Source organism: Dicentrarchus labrax, unplaced genomic scaffold (genome assembly GCF_905237075.1).
Source record: "Dicentrarchus labrax unplaced genomic scaffold, dlabrax2021, whole genome shotgun sequence".
Classification (NCBI taxonomy): Eukaryota; Metazoa; Chordata; class Actinopteri; family Moronidae; genus Dicentrarchus; species Dicentrarchus labrax.
The window spans coordinates 9,054,955-9,078,719 of NW_026136711.1; the positions used below are offsets into that span (position 1 = coordinate 9,054,955).

A 23,765-nucleotide genomic window follows, 5' to 3' on the forward strand; every position below is an offset into this window, starting at 1 on the left:
ACGCACCACAGTCCAGGTGGAATGCTCTGTACCTCCCATCGAGAGCCCCCCACGGCCTCATGGGAGGCTGAAACTGAAAATAAGAGATCATTCCAAACAGACACAGGTTGTTATCTGGAGTCAGGAAATAAAGGCATTATTCATCAACTACTGCGAGAAAATTGAAATAAGCACTTTATTACAGGGAGGAAAAGATTGGTCGATACGTACTAGTTAAAATGAATCAACAGCTATTTTAATAATCATAATAGTTATGTTACAAAAGAATAAGCTCAAAGGTCCACTAGTCTCACTGATGAACACTTTGAGATGTGTTTGAAAGTTTGAACAGCTGATAAGTGGAGCTTTGATTCCTTTGCTACATTAATTGTTACTAAAGGTCCAGAATGAAGTTAAAGTCATGGAAATATGTTTATTGCTTTCTTAGATGAAAATTCCAATGCCTCTCTCATGTCTGTCTTTATCTATCTTTATAGTCTGTGTCCATCCTTCTGGGGGACAGAACCAGATTTTTTCTCCTGCCCATAACAAAGTCAAAACCACCCACTCCTGCAAGATTTGGGGTCCCAGTCCCAATGCAGTCCTCCACTCTGATATATTTAGTTTGTTTAATTCCAGCTTCCTAAATGTGAGGATTTGCTGCTTATTGTTTTGTTTTTTGTGTCTGATTTTAAATTGACTATACTGGGGCCTTTTTGGACAAACAAGCAACTTGTAGACATCCCCTTGGGTTCTGGCAACTTGTGAACAGAATTTTCCATCTTTTCTGGCATTTAAATGAATGAATCCCAAACAAATGCAGACAGATTCATCTTTAGTTGCAGCCCTACTTCATTGTTTAGCATGCCAAACTGAAAAGTAGTCTCCAGTTGTGGAAGAGAGGCCTTGAGTTATCCTCTGCATGCTATTATGTATATATAACCATAAGCAACATTAAAATGATACATTTCCATTTGTTATTTGGCTGAAGAGAGTGAGGGTAGAACTGCATCAGTAACTTTTGTCATATTTTTTGTGAGCGGAGGGACGGGATATAGAAGCTGGACACATCTGCATGACAGTCGTGTGCTTTAGGACACCTCTCAGCTTCCGCGCGCGCACACACACACACACACACACACACACACACACACCCACACAAAATGACACAAACACTCACAGACTGTAGCACACTCTCAGTGCCTCCATCATCTCTAATGTGTATTTATATGAAAATATCCTCATGTTTGCCTTTCCAGTACTGAGCACACAGCAGAGGTACACAGTGACAGGTAAATATAGCGAGGATGGGAAACGCGAGAAGGAGAGCTGCAAGAAAGAGTCTAACAAACTTCTTTTCTACTTAGGCACTGTGCACAGGCCTTAAAAGAGCGAACAGACCTGCCAACAACGCTTCAGCAAGTTTCAGTTCCATTTGACTTGTTGCATGGACTGTATTTTTCTTCAGTTTTAGGCCAATATAGTGCTCAGACCCCCTTACATTCAGTTCTAGTGGAGAACCAGCAGCCGGAAGAGAGGTAAATTGCTCATAAAGACAAGTGTGACTGTGGTGTGACCTGAGCTAACCTCCCTGTCCTCTCTGCAGTGGACATATACAGTGTGTAAAACATATAGTGACCTGTAGAGGGCACTATTATCTCAGTTTATCTTCAGCCACCTACACAAAACCACAGTGCAGCACTCTCGCCTGCCTCCCTTCTGAACCTTTGTGTGGCTCTTGAGTTCTCGAGGAAACACCTCTGTTCAATGCATGATGCACTGATTAACTGCCTACAATGCAAAATGATGGAAAAAGCCTTTAAACCAGGAGTTTCCACTTTCCTGAAAGTCATTTTAGCAGATCCAGAGAACTTAGGATAAACCAGCCACTGATGGATTATCCATGGCCTATTCAGTTGGCGACACATGGGTCACATCCGGGCCAGAAGCAACCTCAGAGTGCCCCAGTAAATCTGATATATGATTAAATAAGTTATAGTGTCTGGAAGTAGCTAGGAGTGAGGCATCTCGTTTCCTTCTCCTCTCTGTTGAGAGCAGCACATGCACAGAACCAATCGGGCAGGATGTAGCGACACACAGACAGCAGTGCTCTACTGAAAATGTGTCTCTGTCAACCCTGAAACATACAACTGACAGTGGAAACCATCAGTTTAACTCTGCCACCTCCAAAAGCCCAAACTAATGTGTTTTATTTGCAACGAGTGCCTTGCAGTAGTTAAAAGACTCTCATATTCAGAGGACAAACTTGAAGTTAATTAGACTGCTGAGAACGTCTGGCCCATATACATTTGCTGGTTTTAAAATCTGCCCCAACTGAATTTGTAATTGATTGAGATTTTAAGTAACATCTATTAAATTTGAATTAGGATTATGGATCTTAACACTAATCTGCATTTCAAGAACACAGCAAGCAAGTCAAACATCTGAGTCATGTCAGCAAATCCATTAAATGCCCTAATATGCCGCCTTAGTGAGGGATTGTTGTACACCTCACATCCCAAAAAATGCTGACAGACCTCAGTTATTTGCAAAGGGAGAAAGAAAAGATTCAGAGGAGTTTTAAAAGGAAAAAAATCTAACGTCATTATCTTAGCAAATTTGTCACATTGTTTTATCTATCATTGACATTTTGAATATTTTTCTCTCTAGATACAGCCTATATAGCCAACATGGTTAATAGACTGAGGGGAGAACACACAACTTCACCTGCACAGTCCACTATGTTTAATCTGCACTGTAAAAATTTCCCCCCAAAAAATTCAACACAGTATAAATATTTTAATTGTGTATCAGGACACACACTGTATATCAAACTGTGAGTAACCTGTTTTTAGAAAGGTGTTGATTCACCTGTATGATCATTTTGGAGGATTTAGTTTGTAGTGCTGTTGAACTGTACAACATTATACAGAGAGGCATTTCTGTTATAGAGCCTACCCTCATTCATATAAATGGGGTGAATATAAAATAAACACCTGAACATTATAACCTTCATCAAGGTAGTGCACGGCTGTAGCATAAAGAATGTGAGGATGATGAGGTCTGGGTGCCTTTAACACCTACAGCTGCATCTTGTCTCATATCAAGAGTCACTTTTCCTTAACATAACCATAACCATTTTTTATTTGTGTATTCCTAACCATACCTTATGCATGCCTGTTGTTGGAATAATAAAATAACTGACTGTCATTAAAAAATAATCTGGGGATCAGATTACCAGACTATATTAATGTAAGGTCTGTTTGTTGCAGAGCAGGGTTTTATGTGAATGGTAACCTGCATACTGAAGGCTTGTTGTTGTTCTTATGTTGTATGCAACAGAGAAATGTGAGAGAAAAGTGTTCTAGAAAAAATCTAGAGGAAAAGACAGAATTTTTTTCAAACACATATTATTTTAACAAACTTTGCTTCGAATTTGCTCAAGTAATAAGCAATCTGTAATTCTACAGATCAGTGCAATCAAATCAACTTTATTGCCAGGGTTTAATAACCTTTGTCAAATGATGGATGTCTCACTCTCAGAGGAATAAAACTCTACATGCTTCTGAAACAAAGCATCAAAGTGTAAAAGAAAGCACTGCTGACATGCAGCAGGGTGGTGGTGGTGACAATGGGTGGGTGTGTGCGTTATTGTGTGAAGGACTAAGTGGATTTCATTTTGAGTCGTAATACTCAAAATAGCCTTATGTATTCAGTGACAAATAAAATAAATATAGGTGGGAGACAGTAGCTTCAAAGAAAAGAATGGAAGATACGAAGGAAGGGGGGATGTGAGGGGAAACAAAATGGAAAAAAGGTCAAAGGGAATAAAGGGAAGGAGAGCAAACATGGAAGCAAAGTGGGGAGAAAGTGAAGTGATAGAGAGGTTGAAGTGAAAACTATGTGATGAGTTCAATTAACACAGTTACTGAGCAGCTAGACGCTCACACTACTTTTGTGTGTGTGTGTGTGTGTGTGTGTGTGTGTGTGTGTGTGTGTGTGTGTGTGTGTGTGCCCACGCGTGTGTCTGGGTGTATTTATATGCAGCTGGCTCCACTGGAGCTCATTTCCCCCTAAAAATAACATACTCTGCCAACACCACAACCCTCACACATACACACACACACACACCTACGCACACACATATACACACAAACACTTTCACACACATTTGGGAAAAGAGGCAATAAAAGCCATGAAATTAACCTCCTGCCTGGTGTTAGTGCCGTGGCCCCAAAAGGCTAGGAATCAATTAGTGTGTGTGTGTGTGTGTGTGTGTGTGTGTGTGTGTGTGTGTCAGTATAATGTTCATCAGTCTGTCAGTTCAGACTGTTTTGATGCCACTGTCCTCTGATTGTTTGTCGTGCTTTCCGTTGTCTTGTTTCTGTCTATAAAGGTCTTCCAGGTGATGTCACAAACACCATAGCGGCCATGTTAGAGGCCTCTTGGGAAACAATAGCTGTGAACAGCTGATTATTGTTTCTAAATGCAGGACTTGGCTGTAGCTGGTTCCTGTGCTGTGTACCTGTGGCCATTTCTGTGTTAAGGTAAAGTTTGCTTATTAGCTAGCTAACCATGTGGGTAAAACTGGTACAAAATGTCTCATACAGCAAAATGGCGGGATGGTTTTACGTTGTTGGGTTTGACAAAGATGATAGGCATGCATGATTATGCAGCTTTTGAGTAAGCAAGTCTCTATCTCTGTAAAACATCAATTTGCAGCACTGAAGCTTTTTGTTCTCAATGTATTTTGCTTAATGCCGATCTTATATAGTTTGCCACGTTCAACAATTTGGTTTAGAATGCCAACATTTGCTGATTTCTAATCAAAGTACAGCTGAGACTGATGGGAATGTCATTAGTCTTGCAGGTATTTGTCTCGTATTTGTCTTAGACTTGTTGGTATTTCCACTCACACTTGTCTTGGACTTGGACATTGGTCCCAGGTCCGACAATATATGTTAGGTAAGTCCCCCCTTCAAAACAAAACCACTGATGATATTCAGTTTGGGTGCTGGTTTAATTCAAAATCCATCGTTACGATGGTTACAAGGCAGCTAATCAATGTCACTTGCAGTCGTACATCTCATCTCCTTGGCAATGACAAAAGCATTCTCTTTTCTGTCTATTTCAACTTAGACTCCAACCTCTATGGACTTGACTCATCCTTAACTAGTCCTGATCTTGTACTTGTCATGGACTTGACAAAGGTGGTCTTGCCTACAGCACTGCCTCTGGGAACCATGAATGTGGTGGACCAACCAGCAGACATATTGGCATTGCTATCCAGGGGTGGCTGATCAAATTGCTCAGTTAGCTGAGTGACAAAAGTAACAGTGTACCGACTTTTTCCATGATGGTTTGTCCTTCAGTTTAAACACTCCATAATAACGGTAAATGGCATTTGAATGATACATACTGATATAAGTATTTCATTGGTATTTATTTTATATTTAGAAAACAAAAATGTCTATCATTGTTGTATGTGTGAACGCATGGCTAACTTTTTACTTTTAAATATATGAAGTTGCATTATTGACCACCAGGGGATCAAAGAGTCAAAATAATCTCCTGACATGTATCATTCATCAGATTATTAAGCTACACACTTTACAACAACTTCCTACATAAACAGAAGACACCAAAAACACACATGAGACTCAAACATACATCCTATGTGTGGGCTAAATAACCAAAACACAAATTGGCTAAAAGCTGCAAAGATGTGTCAAGTGGCTGGGGAACAAATGTGTCTTTATTGTACATCTATGCAGCGACATATTTGTGAGAATTAGTTTTAATTAAGGGCTATTCAAAGTGAATTATAATATAAAGGCGAAGAGACATACTGAGCAAGTGAACAGGATGGATTTATAATAAAGCAGACTAATGATCTCATATTGTCAATTTGTTGCGTAAAAACAAATATGATTTACAACTCTGTCTTTGCAGCGGTGATGGGTTCTTCTTCCATGTCAAAGATGAATTTATGGTTGTTTTTTTTTTCACATTCAGCCTGAAGATGAGCTTGCTCGTAAAATTGAAATCAGAATGTGCAGCGGGCAGGTTTGGACATGCACCATTTACACTCCTGCTTACTATTTACACAGTTAACACACGTGTATAAACTGTGTGCTGTACACAGGTCTGTGTTTATAAAGAACTCTCTGTATGGGGTTAGGATTTTCAGCATGTTTCTCACCTACCATCACCTATCCATTACTACTGAACAGAAACCCTTACTTTTAAGATTAAGATGAAATGTGTATGGGGTAAGTAAGTTAAATAGGTAAGAAGCAGTGCTGGAACAAGTATTCAGATACTTTTCTAAGTAAAAGTACTAATACCACATTGTGAAAACACTTTACTACAAGTAAAAGCCTTACTTTAATATTATCAGCACTTAAAGTACTCACAGTGCAGTAAAATGCTCCCTGTCAGTGTTAGTGTTGCATTTTACTGCCGCAGATATCTTAACTACGTTATATACCGTTGTAGTTTTATCTACAGAAATGCATTATATTCTATACGATCATTATATGTTTGAGATACATGATTTTTATGGGAAGGGTATGACCGTAGCAGCTAAAGCTATCAGATAATAGCAGTGAAGTAAAAAGTACAATATTGGCCTCTGAGGTGTAGTGGAGAAGAAGTATAAAGTAGTATTAAATGGAAGTACTCGAGCAAAGTACAAGTAGCCCACTTAAACTTTGTATTTTGTACTTGAGTACATATATACATTAGTTACATTCCAGTGCTGGTAAAAAAAGGCAAACTTGTTTCTCTGTAGACCAAAGTCAAGCACTGAATTTTACCTTAAATATACTTTAAATTTTACAAATGCTCATATTTTTCCCCATAAATCTAGTTTTAGTCTAATTAGGTTGTTTCACCCCTGCACATGCCCCACAAGTCCCATCTGTTTAGAACATATGTGTTTACATTTTGCCAAATTTGCATGATTGAAAGTATGTTGAGTTAGCTATTAATTCTGTATTCTGTAATTTTAAATCAATTGTAACCCATGGATTTACGGACAACTACAACTGAATTACTTTTGATTCTGTAGAAAACCTCTCAAGAAAGTTCTGGAGTTGTAAGGAGCATCTTGTTTTCTATGATTTCTAAGCAGATTTATGGAAGTTTATTCATGATGTGTATGAGATAATGCTCACAGATAATCCCTGCAAAGAGTGAGTCACACACTGAATCAAAAAAATGTGTGTATCATGTCTGTGTGTTCAGATTTGACAGCGTTAAGACTCCCAGACAGACGCAAATTAAAGCAACAGACCTTCTTCACAGCAGCCATTTTGACATGAACTAGTAGGGTAAACACAGGTGTTACCAATGGTTGTAATTAAGGTTCCATTCCATTCAGGTCAAACAGAGTCAGGGTGCTGCTATTGTGCATGTTGTGCCTGCTGGAAAGGCTCTGCTACACTAAAGGGAACAGAGCCTTAACTAGTATCATTGGTAACACCTGTGTTTACCCTACTTTTTATGTCAACATGGCTGTTGTGAAAAAGGTCTATTTGGCGCCTCCATCAGCTGTGTTCTTTTGACCGTGTTGATGAGCGAGCCAAACTACAATAACTATCTTCTATCTTTCATTTCAGAACACCAGCCTGCACCTGTTCCCTTCACCTCAGCACTGTCTTTCCCTCACGTCATGTCTCTCCTGCAAGTCTCCAGCGGTCCCCTAGGGAAGCACGTCTCACAGTTTGGAAACCTCTGATATCTGGTATTTGCATATGATTTAATTTCATTTTCACATTTTTAAGTAAAACAACTTTAATTTGCTCACTAGCCAACACACATGCAGAAGCTGCAGTAGACGTTCATAAATGCAATCAGCTGTTCACAGCCATTGTTGCCCAGGAGCACAAGCCAGAGGGTATGTTATGTCTCCTAAAAGCCCTGTGCACCTCTCTGTGGATCTGCCAGAGCTGTCTCTCGTCTTTCAGCAACCCAGGTGTTTCCCCGTCAGCCCGAGCAGTCCTGGCGGTAATCTGGTCATCCTGAGCGATTCCCCGCGGCTCCAAGTGTGTCACGATAATTGTACACACTCTGGTGACAACAGCGCTCGAAATAACATGCCACAGCTTTACCGCATTCATGTGTGTGTGTTTGAAAAGAAGTGTGAGGCGCCAGCGTGTACCGCAATGCCAAGGTCTTTGCTTTCTCTGGTTACCCATCAGCTGCCCTCTCTTTAGCACCTCACCATGGCTGTACAGAACATATACATGTATGTTCACACACTTACACACTCACATACACACACAAAGCAAAGAGAGACGCAGAACGAAAGACCAGTGTATGCTACAGTATAGAAACAGATATGGATGATGTGCTGTCAGTGAGTAACCTGTTATATTGACAACATGTAGAGTAGTAAGGTACGGTGTATTCAGTAGTTTCGAAGGATCTAAATTCAATCTGAATGATTCTGCCCTCACCAGAACATTTAGTAATAATAGAAACTTCCAACCATATTCTTTTCCATATTGTGGTTGCTTTGCTGCCGTATCTTTTGCGTCATGTTGACAGAAGCAAATGGCATGCAAACTTGAACTCACTGTTCCTGACTAAAAAGTGAAGTGTTTGAAAAACAAACACTCAACTCTTTCTAGGTTTTAAGGAGGATGAGCTTACTTAGGCAAATAAATGAGGATTATAATCCTTTCTCCAGAGCAGATTCATGACAGTTTAACCAAACAAACAAATGAAACAAAGGTCACTTTGGTTTTATTGTCTTTTCTTTAGGCAGATGCCAGATGTAATCCTTCTTTTGCCAAAGCGGTGGAGAGTAATTATTCACAACCACAATGGTTACTTTTTCTTACGTCAGTGTTAGAGATATTTTACTCAGGGAGTAACCTTTGAAAACATTTTGAAACAAGGACACAATTGATTGGACATAAAAAATATTACTTTTTAAAAAGTAATATGATAGAAACAAGACAGAAGGCTCTGTTACTGTCGTGTTGGCACAGAGTGCAGGCCGCAGTGTCGTAAAGTGTGAACCTATCGTGACGCCACCCATTGGTTTGTGGAGCACCATTTTGATGACTTGATGACTTTGGCCCCATGGTCGTCAGAGCCAGAGACGTACTGCCCGGTCACACACGATCTCGTATTACAGCTAAACTCCAACTGAATTGTAATAACTTTGGTGATGGTCTGACTTTTCAACTAGCACTACCATCATGTAAAAACAGGGCATTTTAATGCCTTTATCACCGTGGGGGAAAATGGAAGAAACCTCTGTCAGAGCAACAGTGGAGGGATCGCCCTCCCAGGACGGACAGACATACAGTAAATGTCCTGTGTACAGAATAGACAACAACAACAACATAGTAAAATTACAGTATCAGGATAACAATCGGGCTGGATGGACGGGTCAGCGTTAGGTTTTACATCGAGGCCGCTGTTCGTTTCGTTTTCTTCTAACAGTCACTGTTTGTTTCTTTTAACCACGACCATGATCATTCCCTAACCTTAACCAGGTGTTTGTTTTTGTAACCATGGTGACGAAGGTCCCCTAACCATAACAAAGTAGTAAAGTTATCTCACGCCACAATGTTTGTCTAACCTTAATTAAGTACCAATTCTAACCCAAACCATGATTTTCCGGACCAAGTCTTTTTGTGCCTAAACCTAACCAACCCTCAACCACGACGTTTCCATTGTCAGATTCTGAACCCCAAAGCCAATCATTTGTATTTTACAATTACTCTGCAAAACCAATGAAATTCTCCCTCGCTTCACCCTGCCCTATCTGAATTTGCCTATCTACAGCCAGTTTTTGGTTTGTCCCTTCTGGGCTACTGTAGAAACATAGCGGTTCAACATGGTAAAAGGTGGAAGGTGACCCGCGGTGTCTGTAGATATAAACAGCTCATTCTAAGGTAACACAATACCTATATTCAGCTGATTATACACTACTGAAAACATACCTATGAATATTATATTCCATTTCTGCCCATAGATCCTCCTCAATGTTCCACACTGGACCTTTAAACCTGTATTAACTGATCTTTTGGTAACTTAGTGGCTAGGAACACACTGGACCTTTAAAGTCAGCATGACAGTATGCTACCGTTAGCATTTAGCTTAGTACAGAGCCGCTAGCATGGCTAGACTCTTTCTTTGTTTTTATCAATAAAGGAGTCAAATATTATAAAATATTATTGAATGTATGTGAAACATACATTAATCTATTTATAATACAACAAGATAATATACATTATTCTTACTTTTGGTACTTGATGCTAATACTTTTAAATAAGTCACATTTTCGTCCACCACTGCCTAAATGGACATTACCAACATGGCTGGGCATGTTGAGGATTCATTTGATGTCTTACCAGGCAGTGCGTTCCTAAATTCTTTGATTTGATTTCAGAACACACATGCATACGCACACACACCAGACACACAACTTCCTTGCTTCCTCTCTAACATTGTGTTCGGCCGTGGATACTGTGTGTGAACTGGTGCACTGTAAGCGGCTACCATTCTTCTGCGGTCAGTGTGGTAATTACTGAGTGTGTGCCACTTCTGGGGAAGATGCCAATGTACATGCTTAATCAAAAACAAATCACACACACACACACACACACACACACACACACACACAAACAAACACACACACACACAGCAGTCCTGGAGCAGCGTGCAGGTGCAGTCAGAGCAGGGCAAGAGGAGGAAGAGGTGGAGGAGGAGGAGGAGGGTGATGACGGACAAACTAATGAAAAGTTGCATTCAAATCCCTATTCGGCAGCGGGACACTAAACATGACTCAGCAGCCACAGAGATTTGGCAAAGTGATCACATCCTGGCTCACGGGCAAAAGGTGACAGGCACAGGCAGAGCTACAGGTGAGGTAAACAAACAGTCCGGTTCGGGCTGCGGTTTGATGTGACGTAGGAACAGCTGAGAGGTCTAAGAAACATTGGAGCCTTTCTGAATCAGTCAGTCACTGCAAATGTTAAAAATGTTTTCATGTGTGAAACAATAACAATCTGTCAAATGTCTCCAATGCAGTCTCTGAACAGAATGAAAGCTGCAACTAACAATTATGTCCAAATCTTCTTTTCACGATCAATAACGTAAAGATTTGATCAAATAAATGTCAGAAAATTGAGAAAAATGCCTGTCACAATTATTTAGAGCCTGAGGTCATATATTTATACATATAAATGTTATTTCATCTGAGTAACAGTCCAAAACCCTGAAGGTATTCAAATCAAAGAAGAAGGAAAACCAGAAAATATTCTCATTTGAGAAGAAGAGCATTTTGTTATATGTTATATATGCTAACAATGGTATAAACAAACACAACTGCAGAGTGCAGCTGTTTTAATACATTTCTAAACAACGATGTTCAATGTATTTTTTCAGCTTGAACCATACCCGTTTTAACATAAAATCACATAAATAATTAATTGTATGTGTACAATGTGGTCTACTTAGCACTATCCGAAATAAAGTTGCAAGATTCATAAACAAACAGATTCATTTAACACATGACAGTAAGTTTACTAAAGAGTGCTGCTCAGTAAGAAGTCTCAGTGCTGATCGTTTCACACGGCCTGATTTACCTGTCTATCAGTAGTTGGGAAAACATTTATGAGGTCATTAGGGCTGCACCATTACCTAAATATTATCAAAATCCCATTATGGCTAAGTGCAATATTAAAATCAAGGTGTGTGACGAACAGCATCATAATGAAGTACTGTAGTGCTGCAGAAATGCCCATGTTGGTTTGGTACAGACCCCAACAAATACCACATCATCAAGGGTCACAAATAAAATTTTCAGTCAATTTGTGATAAAAATGATCATTCCCACTAATCCTGAATCATATCGCAATCGCAATATCGGTCAAAATAACTGCAATAGGATTTTTTTTTACCATATCATGCAGCCCTAGAGGTCATATGGCCTGACAATAATAAAAAAATAACACACCCACCAGATGTCAGGTTAAAAAGACCATCTCATGTTCGGCGTTGCCTTACAGCTAGAATTAGTTTAATTAGCTCACTTTGTGGTCGTAGCAGCAACGTGCTGTTTCTGTGGTAAAAAAAATGTCAAGAGCTCTGATTCAGACAGGTTATTAAGTTCTAAATGATGACTATTTTCTACTTTGTTGGTCTGGAAGCTCTATCAACATGAAGTAAAGCTTTTAATGTAATAACATATTTATTATTATAACATACCCATTACACAATATGAAGCCTGTATCATAGGAAACTGGACTGTGTGTAACTAATGAGTCTCCACTGTGACGCTGTGTTTTAGATGAGGAGATAGTGTACTGACACACCTTTCAAACAGCCACTCAGAACTTCTGTTATGATATCATACTCTTATGAACACACAATAAAAAACAAACACCAACACATTCTGACCAGTCACCATGACAAACAGCTGATCGCAGAGCTGTGAAGGAGTGGCTCTGTCAGTCTGTCTGTCCTGCATGCTCAGAAATTTGATAAAATGTAGGCGTAATGTGATCACAAGCAGCAGATGCCAACTGAAGCCGCGTTCAGACCACAAGACAAAATGACTCAGATCTGTTGGAATCTGATCTTTTCAATTCTGATTTGGGCCTCTTTCATACGTGGTCCAAACCAGGATGAGGTCTGATTCTTTGCAATGCAGCCTCGGTGTGAACAGTCATATCAGAGTGCAAGAGAAGTTTACGTCACTCTAGATCGACATTCGTCATGCGGGTCACTTCAGGACTGTGACCTGTTCACACTGGAATCTCATATGGGCCACATTCAACAAATAATGTGAACAGCCAAACAATCAGATCTGAGCAAAATATAATTGAGCGCTATGGATGCAGTGTGAGCCAGTCTTAGACAGACTTCAGTGTGGAAGGAAGTTAAAAGATAAAGTGGCATAGTTGGAGTGCTTTTTGATAAAACACATAATGCCAATACACTGTTATCAATATTATTATAATGTAAAGAAATCAGCCTTTAAAACCTGATTAAAAACAACCTTTCATTGAAATATTTGATTTAAAGTAAGCCCAAATACAAAATAAATAAATACCTGATATGGCAGTGGCAGTGAATAGTTGGCTGACATATGAGAGATAAAGAACAACAAACAGCAGTGATAGAGAGAGAGATGCTGCCGGTTTTATGCTCCTATAACTGCAGTAATCTCTCGCCTAATTGCTTCCTATGCCTTGACCCTGAGTGTACCTGCTGCTGTGTGGAGGTGAAACTGAAGCTTGAGGGACCGTTGAGGTGTCGAGGGGCCGACGTACAGTCCGTACAGCCCCACACAGACTTTTCCTCAACAGTGTTATCCCGTCGAGCAGACTGGCAGCTCGGCAGCCTGCCTGTACATGCCTGCTGTGCGCTGCTGTCACCACGCCTTCAGCCCCAAACAGCACAATTACCCTGCACTCAGTGACAGAGTTCAAGGTAGGCAGTGCTGTTTGGCAAGGCTCTAATTTGATTTATTCTGATGAATCTGTCAGCGATATTACAGTTAGGCCGTCTGCAGCACCATCCTGATGTAAACACACAAGGCTGTAGTGATCTTATTATGCATCTCACAGAGGTATTAATACAGGGAATAAATAGGTGAAGTGAAAATGCAAATATGAAAGTCAGCACACAGACTATTTGGCACAGCAGCTACAATTTTAGCCCCTATAGGGAGAGTATAAGAGTGGGGAGTTGTGTCATATAATAAAGACTATCAATATCAGGTCTAACTCATACCAGCCTCGACTCTCCCTAAATGATGAGCACTGCTTGTAAATTTGCTGAAGCTAAGAGGAATGAATGGCAGCAGAAAATGGAGCGGAGCCTGCGGAGGAATGCAGAAACCCACCAAACCACCTCCCACAGGCTGCCGGGAGAGCAGGCACACACATGCGACCCAACCGACCAGCCCCAGGAAGAGGTGGCACTGTGCACTTCAGCCACAGAGTCACACTGTGTGCTGTCCTCAGCGGGGATTTAGGAGCCCCCGTAGTCTGACCCCCCCAAATTCGAGAAGCAAACAAATAATTAAATATTCTGTTATGGGCTGATATTCGTCTGTGAGATTCATTTTTCCTTATCTCCTAGGATACTTTTATTATTTAAAGGTAACAGTTGTCTTATTCTACGTTGACTTTTTTTTAATGTATCACTGTAATATCTGTGTGGCATTCAGGCACTGGTAATTTGTTGGGATATCTATGTCTCTTGCGAAAACAACGTTTTTAAGGATGCATGTCTGTGAACCCCTCACGGTTCCTCAAAGGGTTTTCAAAGCAAAGAATGGTTCAGTTTCATAGTTTTGTGCAATTTACAAGAAAACAAGTACATTAAGTGTTACAGGCTGCACTAGGATACCGTAAATCTTATTTTTTTCTGCAAAGTCTTGACTGCATTGTTTCCAAAATCTTCTGATGTAGGGTTGAGGGTTATCAGAGCAAAAAACTAAAGGCAGAGGAGACCTGTTCACTTAGGGGAAAGTTTACATCTGACACCAACTTCTTAAGCTTTTTTCCTCAGGCTTTACATGTATATTATTTTCACATTTCCACCTGCCATTAAACATATTCATTTCACACATAAAACTTCTTTTTCACATGCAGAATGTCATTTTCAATTCAAGAATATGAAATTTCACCTGTATGGAAACCTGCACCTTTCCAAAAAAGAACATGTGCTTTTTCACTTGTGGGTAACTTTTGTTGTAAGGGTCTTTGCGGGGGGATGTAGCGGTGTTGGTAAGTTATTAAGTCTGGGAGAGTGTGTGTGCGTGCGTGTGTGATGGTTAACAATTAACCTGAGCGGCCACTTTGCTGGAGGGAAAGAGGACAGAAGAAGATGAGCGGACATGTGAGGAGGAGGAGGAGGAGGAGGAGGAGGAGGTCAGGTGAATGATAACAGTGGAGGTGAAAGAGGAGTGAGAGATGTGGTCCACTTGTGTAAAATGAGGATTAGAAACGTGGAGTCCAACTTACAGCCAGTTACTCGCGTTGGCCGAGAGGAGCGCGCAGCAGAGCATCAGGACGCACCGCAAGACATATTCCTCGGTCATCTCGAGAGGGAGGGAGGGGAGGCCGGTGAGAGCTGAAATAATCCCGAGGTGGACAGGGGCTCGGCGGTGAAAAAGAAGCAGCGGCAGGCTCCGGGGAAGGCTGTTAATCCATCGCCCCGCATCCAGTGGATCATCCACCGGGGAGGCGCGCGGCTTCGCGGTCCGTCCGCCCGCTTCTGCCGTCCCTCCCTCTGCCACTCCGCGCTCAGAAGGGACGGGGAGAGGGGCAAAGGAGGGATGCTAAAAATACGATCAAAACTCTGAAGCTGCTCGGGCTGAATCGGACCCTTCTTCTTAATCAGCTTGTTTGCTTTCCTTTCTCAGCCAGCCGGCAGAGCGCGTGGAGAGGCAGGCAAATAAAAGCCAAATGAACGAGCTCTCTTCCTCCTCTCTGAAGGCTTATCACCCGCTGCCGGGTCCCGCTCGGGGCTCTCCTGTCAGCGCGCCGCGGGCTCTCCAACTCTCCCCGGACACATGCACACACACTCTCTGAGCGTAAATACGCACGGGTCCTCCTCACACACCACCGTCTCTCGGTGAGTCTGGCAGAGGAGAGTGTGTGCGCTGACTTTAGTTGAGGGGCGGTGCGAGGATATAGAGGTATGGCAGCGAGATGGGAGTTTTTTGGGGGATGAAGGAGGCGGGTTTAGTGTGCTGCTAAGGTACTGTGTGTGTGTGTGTGTGTGTGTGTGTGTGTGTGTGTGTGTGTGTGTGTGTAGACGGGACAATGTGTGTGTTTTAGAGGTCTCCTGGGAGGATGCAATAGCGCAGCCATTCACTAATGCCCTCCCCAGCCGCCCTCCACTCCTCTCCAACACACACATAAACACGCTCTCTTTCACTCTCACTCACAGACACACACACACACACACACACACATACACACACACACACACCCACACACACACACTGCTCAAACCGCACACACTTCTTGGCAGCGCCTCACTCTCCCTGTCACACACTCAACCAAATATTCTGCGGTCAACAGGCTATTTAAAGCTTGGCTGCAAAATGTCTGCATTTGAAACCAGCAAATCCCAATAATATGACAAATGTCAGCTACACACTATTGATTGATGAAAACGTTGTAGGAGGATAATAAGGTGAGGCAGCCATTCTGGCCTCGTGTAATACCACTGAGAACTCTATATGACTCACCTGGTCCTGGCAAAGAAGAAGAGGAGCGAGGTAGAGGACCAAAGACTGAAAGATGATATTTTATTTACCAAATAATAATAATAAAAAAAGTGTACATGAGAAAAAAACTAACAAAAATGTTCAACAAGAAATGGAGCTAATTTATTGTAAAAGAATCAATGCTGCTGGGGTCAGTCACACACTAAAAACAAATGTTTTGGCAACAAAAAAGAAAAATCATGTTCAACAAATGTACTACATTGAGTTCGGGGAATTAGCTTTTTCCACTACAATCAAATGTATTTTTAATTACCTAATTGGTAGCATAAACACAAGTTTTTAAGTTGATTAAGCTACTCATAAAATGAACTTGTTCCAACTAGTTTTTCCATGTTATTTACTCATCAAAATAATGTTTGCAACTTGAAAGGTTTATCTAAATCAATCCCTTGGATGTTTTATCTTGCAGCCATGGATTTATTTTAGTGCTGACAATGGATCCACTAAATTACTTTTTAGAGTGCACTACAAATGATTTTTTCAAAGCCACACAGGAGTTTATTTTTTAACTCCAATGAGAATCCTAAAGTTTCCAAATATACTAAACATGTCAGACTGAGTTATGGGGAAAGGTGTATAAAAAGATGCACAAACACGTGGAGTGTTTCCATTTAACATGTTGCTGCCATAAGTAACTTGGCACTGGAGGAGGTTTGAATGTTCTTTCAGTGTAAGCAACAGCAGTGTGAATGAAAATAAAAGAAGCAGATACTGAACAGAGATGAGATATTGTTTTTCTATCTTTAAAGCTATTTAAGGGACATCTGAAGGGTCTGAGGGGATCATTTAAGACAATACATTTCTTCAACCTATGTTTAACATTCAGAGTGAAAGAAAATGTAGTATTACCGCACTAGAAGAAGAAGACCAGACAAGGGTCAGGAAGAGGACTAAACAATGTTAAACAGATACTTTGTGTTAAACTAGTGTGTATTACTGTGTAGGCCTATGTGTGTGTAATATATATATCTTTGTGTCTCTCTACTTACATTAGTATGTATCATATGAATATAATACGTAAGATAAGATAAAAGAAAAGTCTTTCTTGATCACCACAGGGAGAAATTTGGTTGTTGCAGAAGCACAGAGACGAAAATACAGATAAATAGAGAAAAACTAATAAATAAATAATAAATGAAATAAAATAGAAGAATAAAAAAGTAAGAATAGACATAAAAATAAAAACTATATAAGAGCAAATACGTCAAAATAACAAAGCAAGCTTGTGCTGGCCGTAAACTAATAGTGTGTTACCAAAGTAATATAATGGTATATAGTGAGAATATAATACATTCTATAATGTAATAATATAGTATAACATAGTATAATGTAATATAGATAATAAAATATAATATAATACAATAAATATAATAGCAAATACAATAGCAAGAGAGCTGCCACAGCTTACAAAGCAGTATGAGCATAAAAAAAGAGCTGAAGCTGAATTAAAGTAACAATTAAGTAAATAAATAACAAAACCTAATGCATGATTAGAAACAAATAAATAAATAAATGACGTGCAAACCAAATGTCATGAGCTCAGTGAGACAAAACACACATATTACCCACTGATCTTGTGGCGGAAGAGTCAGTGCACACTCAAACTTCATTTTTAATTCTAGTGGAGTAAAGTTACCAAAGATGCCACTATGCCGGGCTGAATCCTGGAGAAAACGTGCATGTTATAAAACAGGTTTGAATATTTAACTCAATGTTAACGTCACAGCTTCAACGAAGAGCTGGAACAAACGTATACAGAATGTGCGGTATGTTACGCTGTCAGAAAGTGTGGAACAAGATGAGTTTTCCTAACTTAGAACTGGTTGAGGGTAGGACACATTCATACAGGACAATGAACATGTATGTTAACGTGTACCATCAGAGCTGGTTTCAGTGTGCAGATGTGGAAAAGCAGACTTCAGCAGCAGCCTCTCTTCACACATGGGCTCAGTCTTATGCCTGTGTGTGTGTGTGTTCATGTGTGGGTGGTGGTGGTGGCGGTGGTTGAGGTTTGGGTTTTGTGTGTGTTTCTGTGTGTGTGTGTGTGTGTGTGTGTGTGTGTGTGTGTATGTGTGTGTAGTCTAATCTCATTTCACTTATTGGGTTTTAGGGAGCTAAGAATACACCCTGCTGGGACGAGACGCTGCAGCCGCGCCACCAGCTGTGTGCAGTGTGGCTCCTGGCTGCCAGACACACACACACACACACACACACACACACACACACACACACACTGTAGCATTGAGTAAGACAAGTCATCTGTCGGATTTTGGATACTTAAAGATAAGATAAATGTGTATTGATCCCTGTGGGGAGATTTTGCTGCAGCAGCCAAACTAAATGAATTCAGCAGTGGAAAAAAGCCGAACATGAGCCCAAAAACAAGAGTATCAACTAAACACTGAAAACAGCAACTGACAAGGGGCTCTAAAGTTTTCTCCTCATCTGAGCGGAAAGTCTGCAGGTTCCTCCACAGAGCCATAGAGTCGAAGCTTCTGGACAGCAGAGCAGAGCTGGTGTGGGAACCTGCTGACCTACATTCTGGGCTGACAGTTTCTTCCAAAGTTCTGCTCCCACTGAACCCATTTCTGCTTCTCAATGAGACAGATGGCACCTGCACCGAGCTCGAGGGAGTGTGTGAAACTCGCCACGCTTTACAGTGTGAGCATGAGAGCTGCCGCCTCACAGTCTGCCGCTGTAGAGGCTTCAGCGTTCGGCAGCGACATGGAACGAAAGCGAACAACATTCCAGAGCGTGCCCAGGTCGCTTCCCAGAGGTTACCTGCCTCAGCTCTGTTGCTGATTGGCCAACAGATGGGGGAAGTGAGTAAAGGAGCTTGTTGATGATCAGCAAAGAAATCAACAATTCATCGAATGCTCTTATAGAACTGAAATGTGCCTCATTATTATCCAACCATCTTACTGTATATGGCAAACTCAAGAAAAAGTGGAGATTTATTATATTAATAATAGTTAGAGGTTCAATCCAAAATAAAAGGAAAACTGTATCAACAAAAAAATATTATATATATATTTTCAGTGCTGTTTTCTAGCTAGCTATGTGTTTTTCCCCACCTGTATTATGCCCTTACTCTGCCTCTGATTGGCTCTAACCCTGACATTTTTTTTCTAAGCCTAACCATCTCTCTCCTCATGCCTAAACCTAACCAACCATACCAATGAAGGCAGCAAACACTAGCCGATCAGAGGCAGAGTAGGGCGGGTCTTTGCGAAATGCCAGTGGGAAAAAAACATGCAAGTGTTATGCAGTTGTTTGGGGGTGCATATAGACTCACCAGGAGGTGGTGATACACAGAAAGACCTAAGATTAGCTACTCATATGGACAAAAATCAACCAAGTAATGGCATGTGCAAGAATGCACTGGTCTTGACGACCTGGGAATGAGACTCAACACTCTGATTGGTTGTTTTTGTTGAGCCGTGGTGGATTCTTGCAAATGCCATTAGCAGCACTAGGAGGAGCCAGAGGAACCTGATTTCTTCACAGATTATCTGCCTCATGTTCTTCTGTCAGGATCTAGTGAAACTTTCAGCAAATATGACAAAAATATTTCGTTACCTACTGCAGCTTTAAAGTGAAATTTTTACACCCCATGTGTAAAACCTGATAAATATAAACTTAAAAAAAGAACTAATAGTCTATAACAAGAACAAGAGGTGGATCTTTTTTGGGTATTTTCTATAAACCATTGCTGACTTGCTTTCCTGTCAGTTGTGTCATATACATTTTAATCTGGACACATCCTTTGGGCCCCGCCTCCAGTGACCAGAGGTTTGTCCACAACTTTGTACTAGTCAGTAATACCAATATTATCAGTATCACCCTGAATTTACCTGATCAGTGACCATATTGTCATTGGAAATGTCTAAACAAAAGTCAGAAAAATCATAATGTAAGAATTTCAACAAATATACAGTGACATATTAGATTTATCACCCTGACAGCAGTTTATAATCATATAACTTTGTATTCCAGGGGAATAGCAATACCACTTTGCCGTCAATAGACATTTCTACTGATTGGTAGGGCATGTTTTTGAGAAATTATTATTGTCATCACATTTTTGGTGGGTAGTACTTTAGATTATTCGGTTCAGTAAGCCCCATGAGACTTAACCACACTTCACCACAAACAGGATACATGCTGCGAGTGTTATTTCTGCTGCTACTTTCCTGGAAGCCATCCGTGATTTCTGAAAACTGCAGTGCACCCTGGGAATTATTTTGGCCCTAACATGCTTCAAACGAGAGATGGCTCAATCAGGTTGGCTTAAGTGCAATTTAGAGCGAAACATGCTCTAAACAGCTGGGAAGATTACTAAAGAGTTAATGTTGCAAGTCATCCACATTCAAGCTTATTAGAGAAGAAAAAAAGAAGAAAAACTTGATTAAAGGAAATCCCTATAATAAACTGAGTTGCAAACAGAGACGCATATGAGACCTGCAATGTCAAAACCAAACTGCTTTTTTGCCTTGTTAATGGATACAACATGCACACAACATAAAACAGCAGCAGCCAAACCAAAGTGAAATGAGGTACAACAGAGAGAGTGTGCCCACTGTTGCATTTCAAATAATACATTTGCTCACACTCTATTATCAACAATAGTAGAAGAATAAATTAGATCAGTGACTTAAGTAAAGTAGCAGTATAACACAATTAAAATACACTGTTACAAGTAAAAGTACTGCATGCAAAATCTTAAGTAAAATAAATTTTTTCAACAAAATACACATGGAAATGGGGCTAACATTAACTAATACTAATTCTAATATTAGTTTTAATACTCCTTGACTTGAGAGAAAACTGCAAAACCCTTCCCCCATTATCAAAAAATAACAGTATATATTACTGACACTTTCTAACAAAAGCTGAATGGTACTCCACCAGTAAGCCCTCGTCCTACACATAAATTAATTTATATTTGCAAAAGTGTTCCAGTGTCTTCATTAAAGTGTGTGCGTTTAAATCATCCATTAACATATTGGTCATATTAGTTATTTATTTGATTGTTATGGGAAAATAAAGCCGTGACACAGAGAACAGGTATACATAGCCATCTTTTTGATTATCTCTTTTTTATGTAATCTTACAAGGGAAGGCTGAATTAAAACATAAATACATAAAAGAAAAAAACTCTTTCATACAGTCGCTGCATGCAACTACACTTTTCACTTTAAATAAATTTGATTTCAAGACTAAGTATGAGAATAAATTACTAAAAGATTCCTATTAATTGAATCCATTGATTAATTAATAACATTTACTGACAAACATTTACACTGTTGCAACTTTTCAAATAAAAACATATTTAATTCAATGTTCGTTTTTGAATAATTTGAATAATAATAATAATAATAATAATAATAAACATTTAAAGTTATAATCCTAGATTGATGATATCCATCATATTAACTGATTTTTTGGCACTTTTTATTTATTATTTACTTATTATTTATTTATTCAACTATAGCCATTAAATATGTTTACACTCATTAGTTACCTCTCTGTGTAGAGGTTTGAATTATCTGTGGTGGAGTCGGCCTTTCCCGCACTGAATTCAAATGCCGTACATATGGGGTACAAGGGATTCACGGTAACCCACACATGTACTGTAGCTGGTAAAAGCCCATTTTCCTGTCCCAACTGATTGGGTCTTTTCTTAAATGTTTTGGGGGGGCCCTTTATTAGATAGGACAGCTGAAGATAGACAGGAAAGGGAGTAGAGAGAGACAGGACAACACCCAGCAAAGGGCCGCAGGTTGACAATAAACATAGCCAAATCAACCAGGACTGAAATCTGAAAGATTTTAATTTTAATACTAGTTATAAACTTGACTGTTGTTTTTCTTTAGTTATATAACTTTTTAACTTAATTATTTTTGATGTATTTTAGAGTATGTAAATGTTGAGCAGTCACAGAGTTTTGAGTGAATCCTTAGCTTGCAGCTGTGAACTCCTGCTGTGTCCTGAAGTATCCTCTGCTGCTCACAATCAGGATCAAATCTAATTTGCACAAAACACACAAGCATGCGAGCACTCGCGCCAACACTCAGCAGTTTCAACCCACTGCTTCCTCTCCAGTGCTGTGTGTGTGTGTGTTGTTACTAACTCCCATTCAGTCTGTTGAAGTGAGATCGCTGCTAGCATGTGCCGCTGCTGAGGGAGACACAAGCTCACACACTCATGCCCACTTTAAGTCTCTCTCGCTCTCTCTCTCTCTCTCTCTCTCTCTCTCACACACACACACACACACACACCATTGCCTGTGAAAGAAACCATTATCCCCCATGGAGCCCCAGACATCTGGGCTCGCTACACAGAGTGTGCAGTTAGCCCCACACACACACACACACACACACACACACACACACACACACACACACACACACACATCTGTGTGTGACAGATAAAGACAGTGGGAGAGACAGACAGGCATGGACGGTGTGTGTTCTCGCTGGACACATGAAACACAGTGAAAGGGGGTCATGAGAGAAAAGGTCTGAGTCAGGACGTGTTACCCCAACGACCCCTCCATTCCCATGGCAACAGGAGCTGGCACACACGCCCGGCACAAAGGCATTCTGGGAAAGCACAGGTTTTATATTGCCCCTGGCTTTACACTCCTGTGCCATCACCCCGGTAACACTAATGCTGCTCGGCCCTCTAACATTTACTCTTGGGCGACACACACAGTCGAGCACACACACACACACACACACACACACACACACACACACACACACACACACACACACACACACACACACACACACACAGACAGTCTGTGACCCCTGGAAGAGTTATGACAACTCTGACAAGTCTCTTCCTCTCTGTCTGTCTGTCTAGTTCTCATTCTTAAGATGGACCTCATACATTCTGCTGCCTGAAAAGAGAGAGAGAGATAGGAGATGTTTAAAGAAGAGGATGAGGAGGAAAAACTGGTGTTAGGGATGGCTTTAGAGTGTTAACATGTGCAGCAGTATCCCAGTTAAGGTTTCTGCAGAATTTTTGTGTTTGCACATTTAAACATCATGTAAAGCTTTCGGAAACCAGGATAAGCTCATTTTGAGAAAATGCCAGTACTTTGGTACAAACCAGGATGCTGTGGCATTAAAACAACTAATCCATATTTGTGATCATTCTCCAACTTGAGTGTGTCTTCAACTTGATGTGCATACTAGTTGGTTAGTAGCGCAATCAATTTAAAATTATGTAGTCTACAAAATAAAATGAAAGTTAAATAATGTGGAGGATAAACTGTTCTAATGGGCCATTACTGGTGATACTTCAGAAAGGTCGAATCTAAAAGAACGGTAAATACACAGACTGAAATCAAACTGGGCTCATCCTCAACTGTTGAGGTAACTCAGCTGGAACAGAAATCACAGATTTGCTGGATGTGGAGGAGTCAAATAGCTTGACTTAATGACCCGTAGCCCGGAGCGTCCCATAACCTGAACCTGTAAGAGTCCTTAAGGTGCTGAGGTTC

The 23,765-nt window shown here is 40.4% G+C and overlaps 1 protein-coding gene across 1 annotated transcript in view; it reads right to left on the minus strand.

The window, feature by feature from the left end:
- The window catches only part of wnt4 (wingless-type MMTV integration site family, member 4), a 24,635-nt gene extending 8,996 nt beyond the window's left edge, over positions 1-15,639 (minus strand). The window contains exon 1 of the mRNA XM_051416222.1: positions 14,979-15,639. Coding sequence (XP_051272182.1) covers positions 14,979-15,055 — 77 coding nt within the window. The 5' untranslated portion in view covers positions 15,056-15,639. The remainder of the gene's footprint in view (positions 1-14,978) is intronic.
- Positions 15,640-23,765: the final 8,126 nt, after the last annotated feature.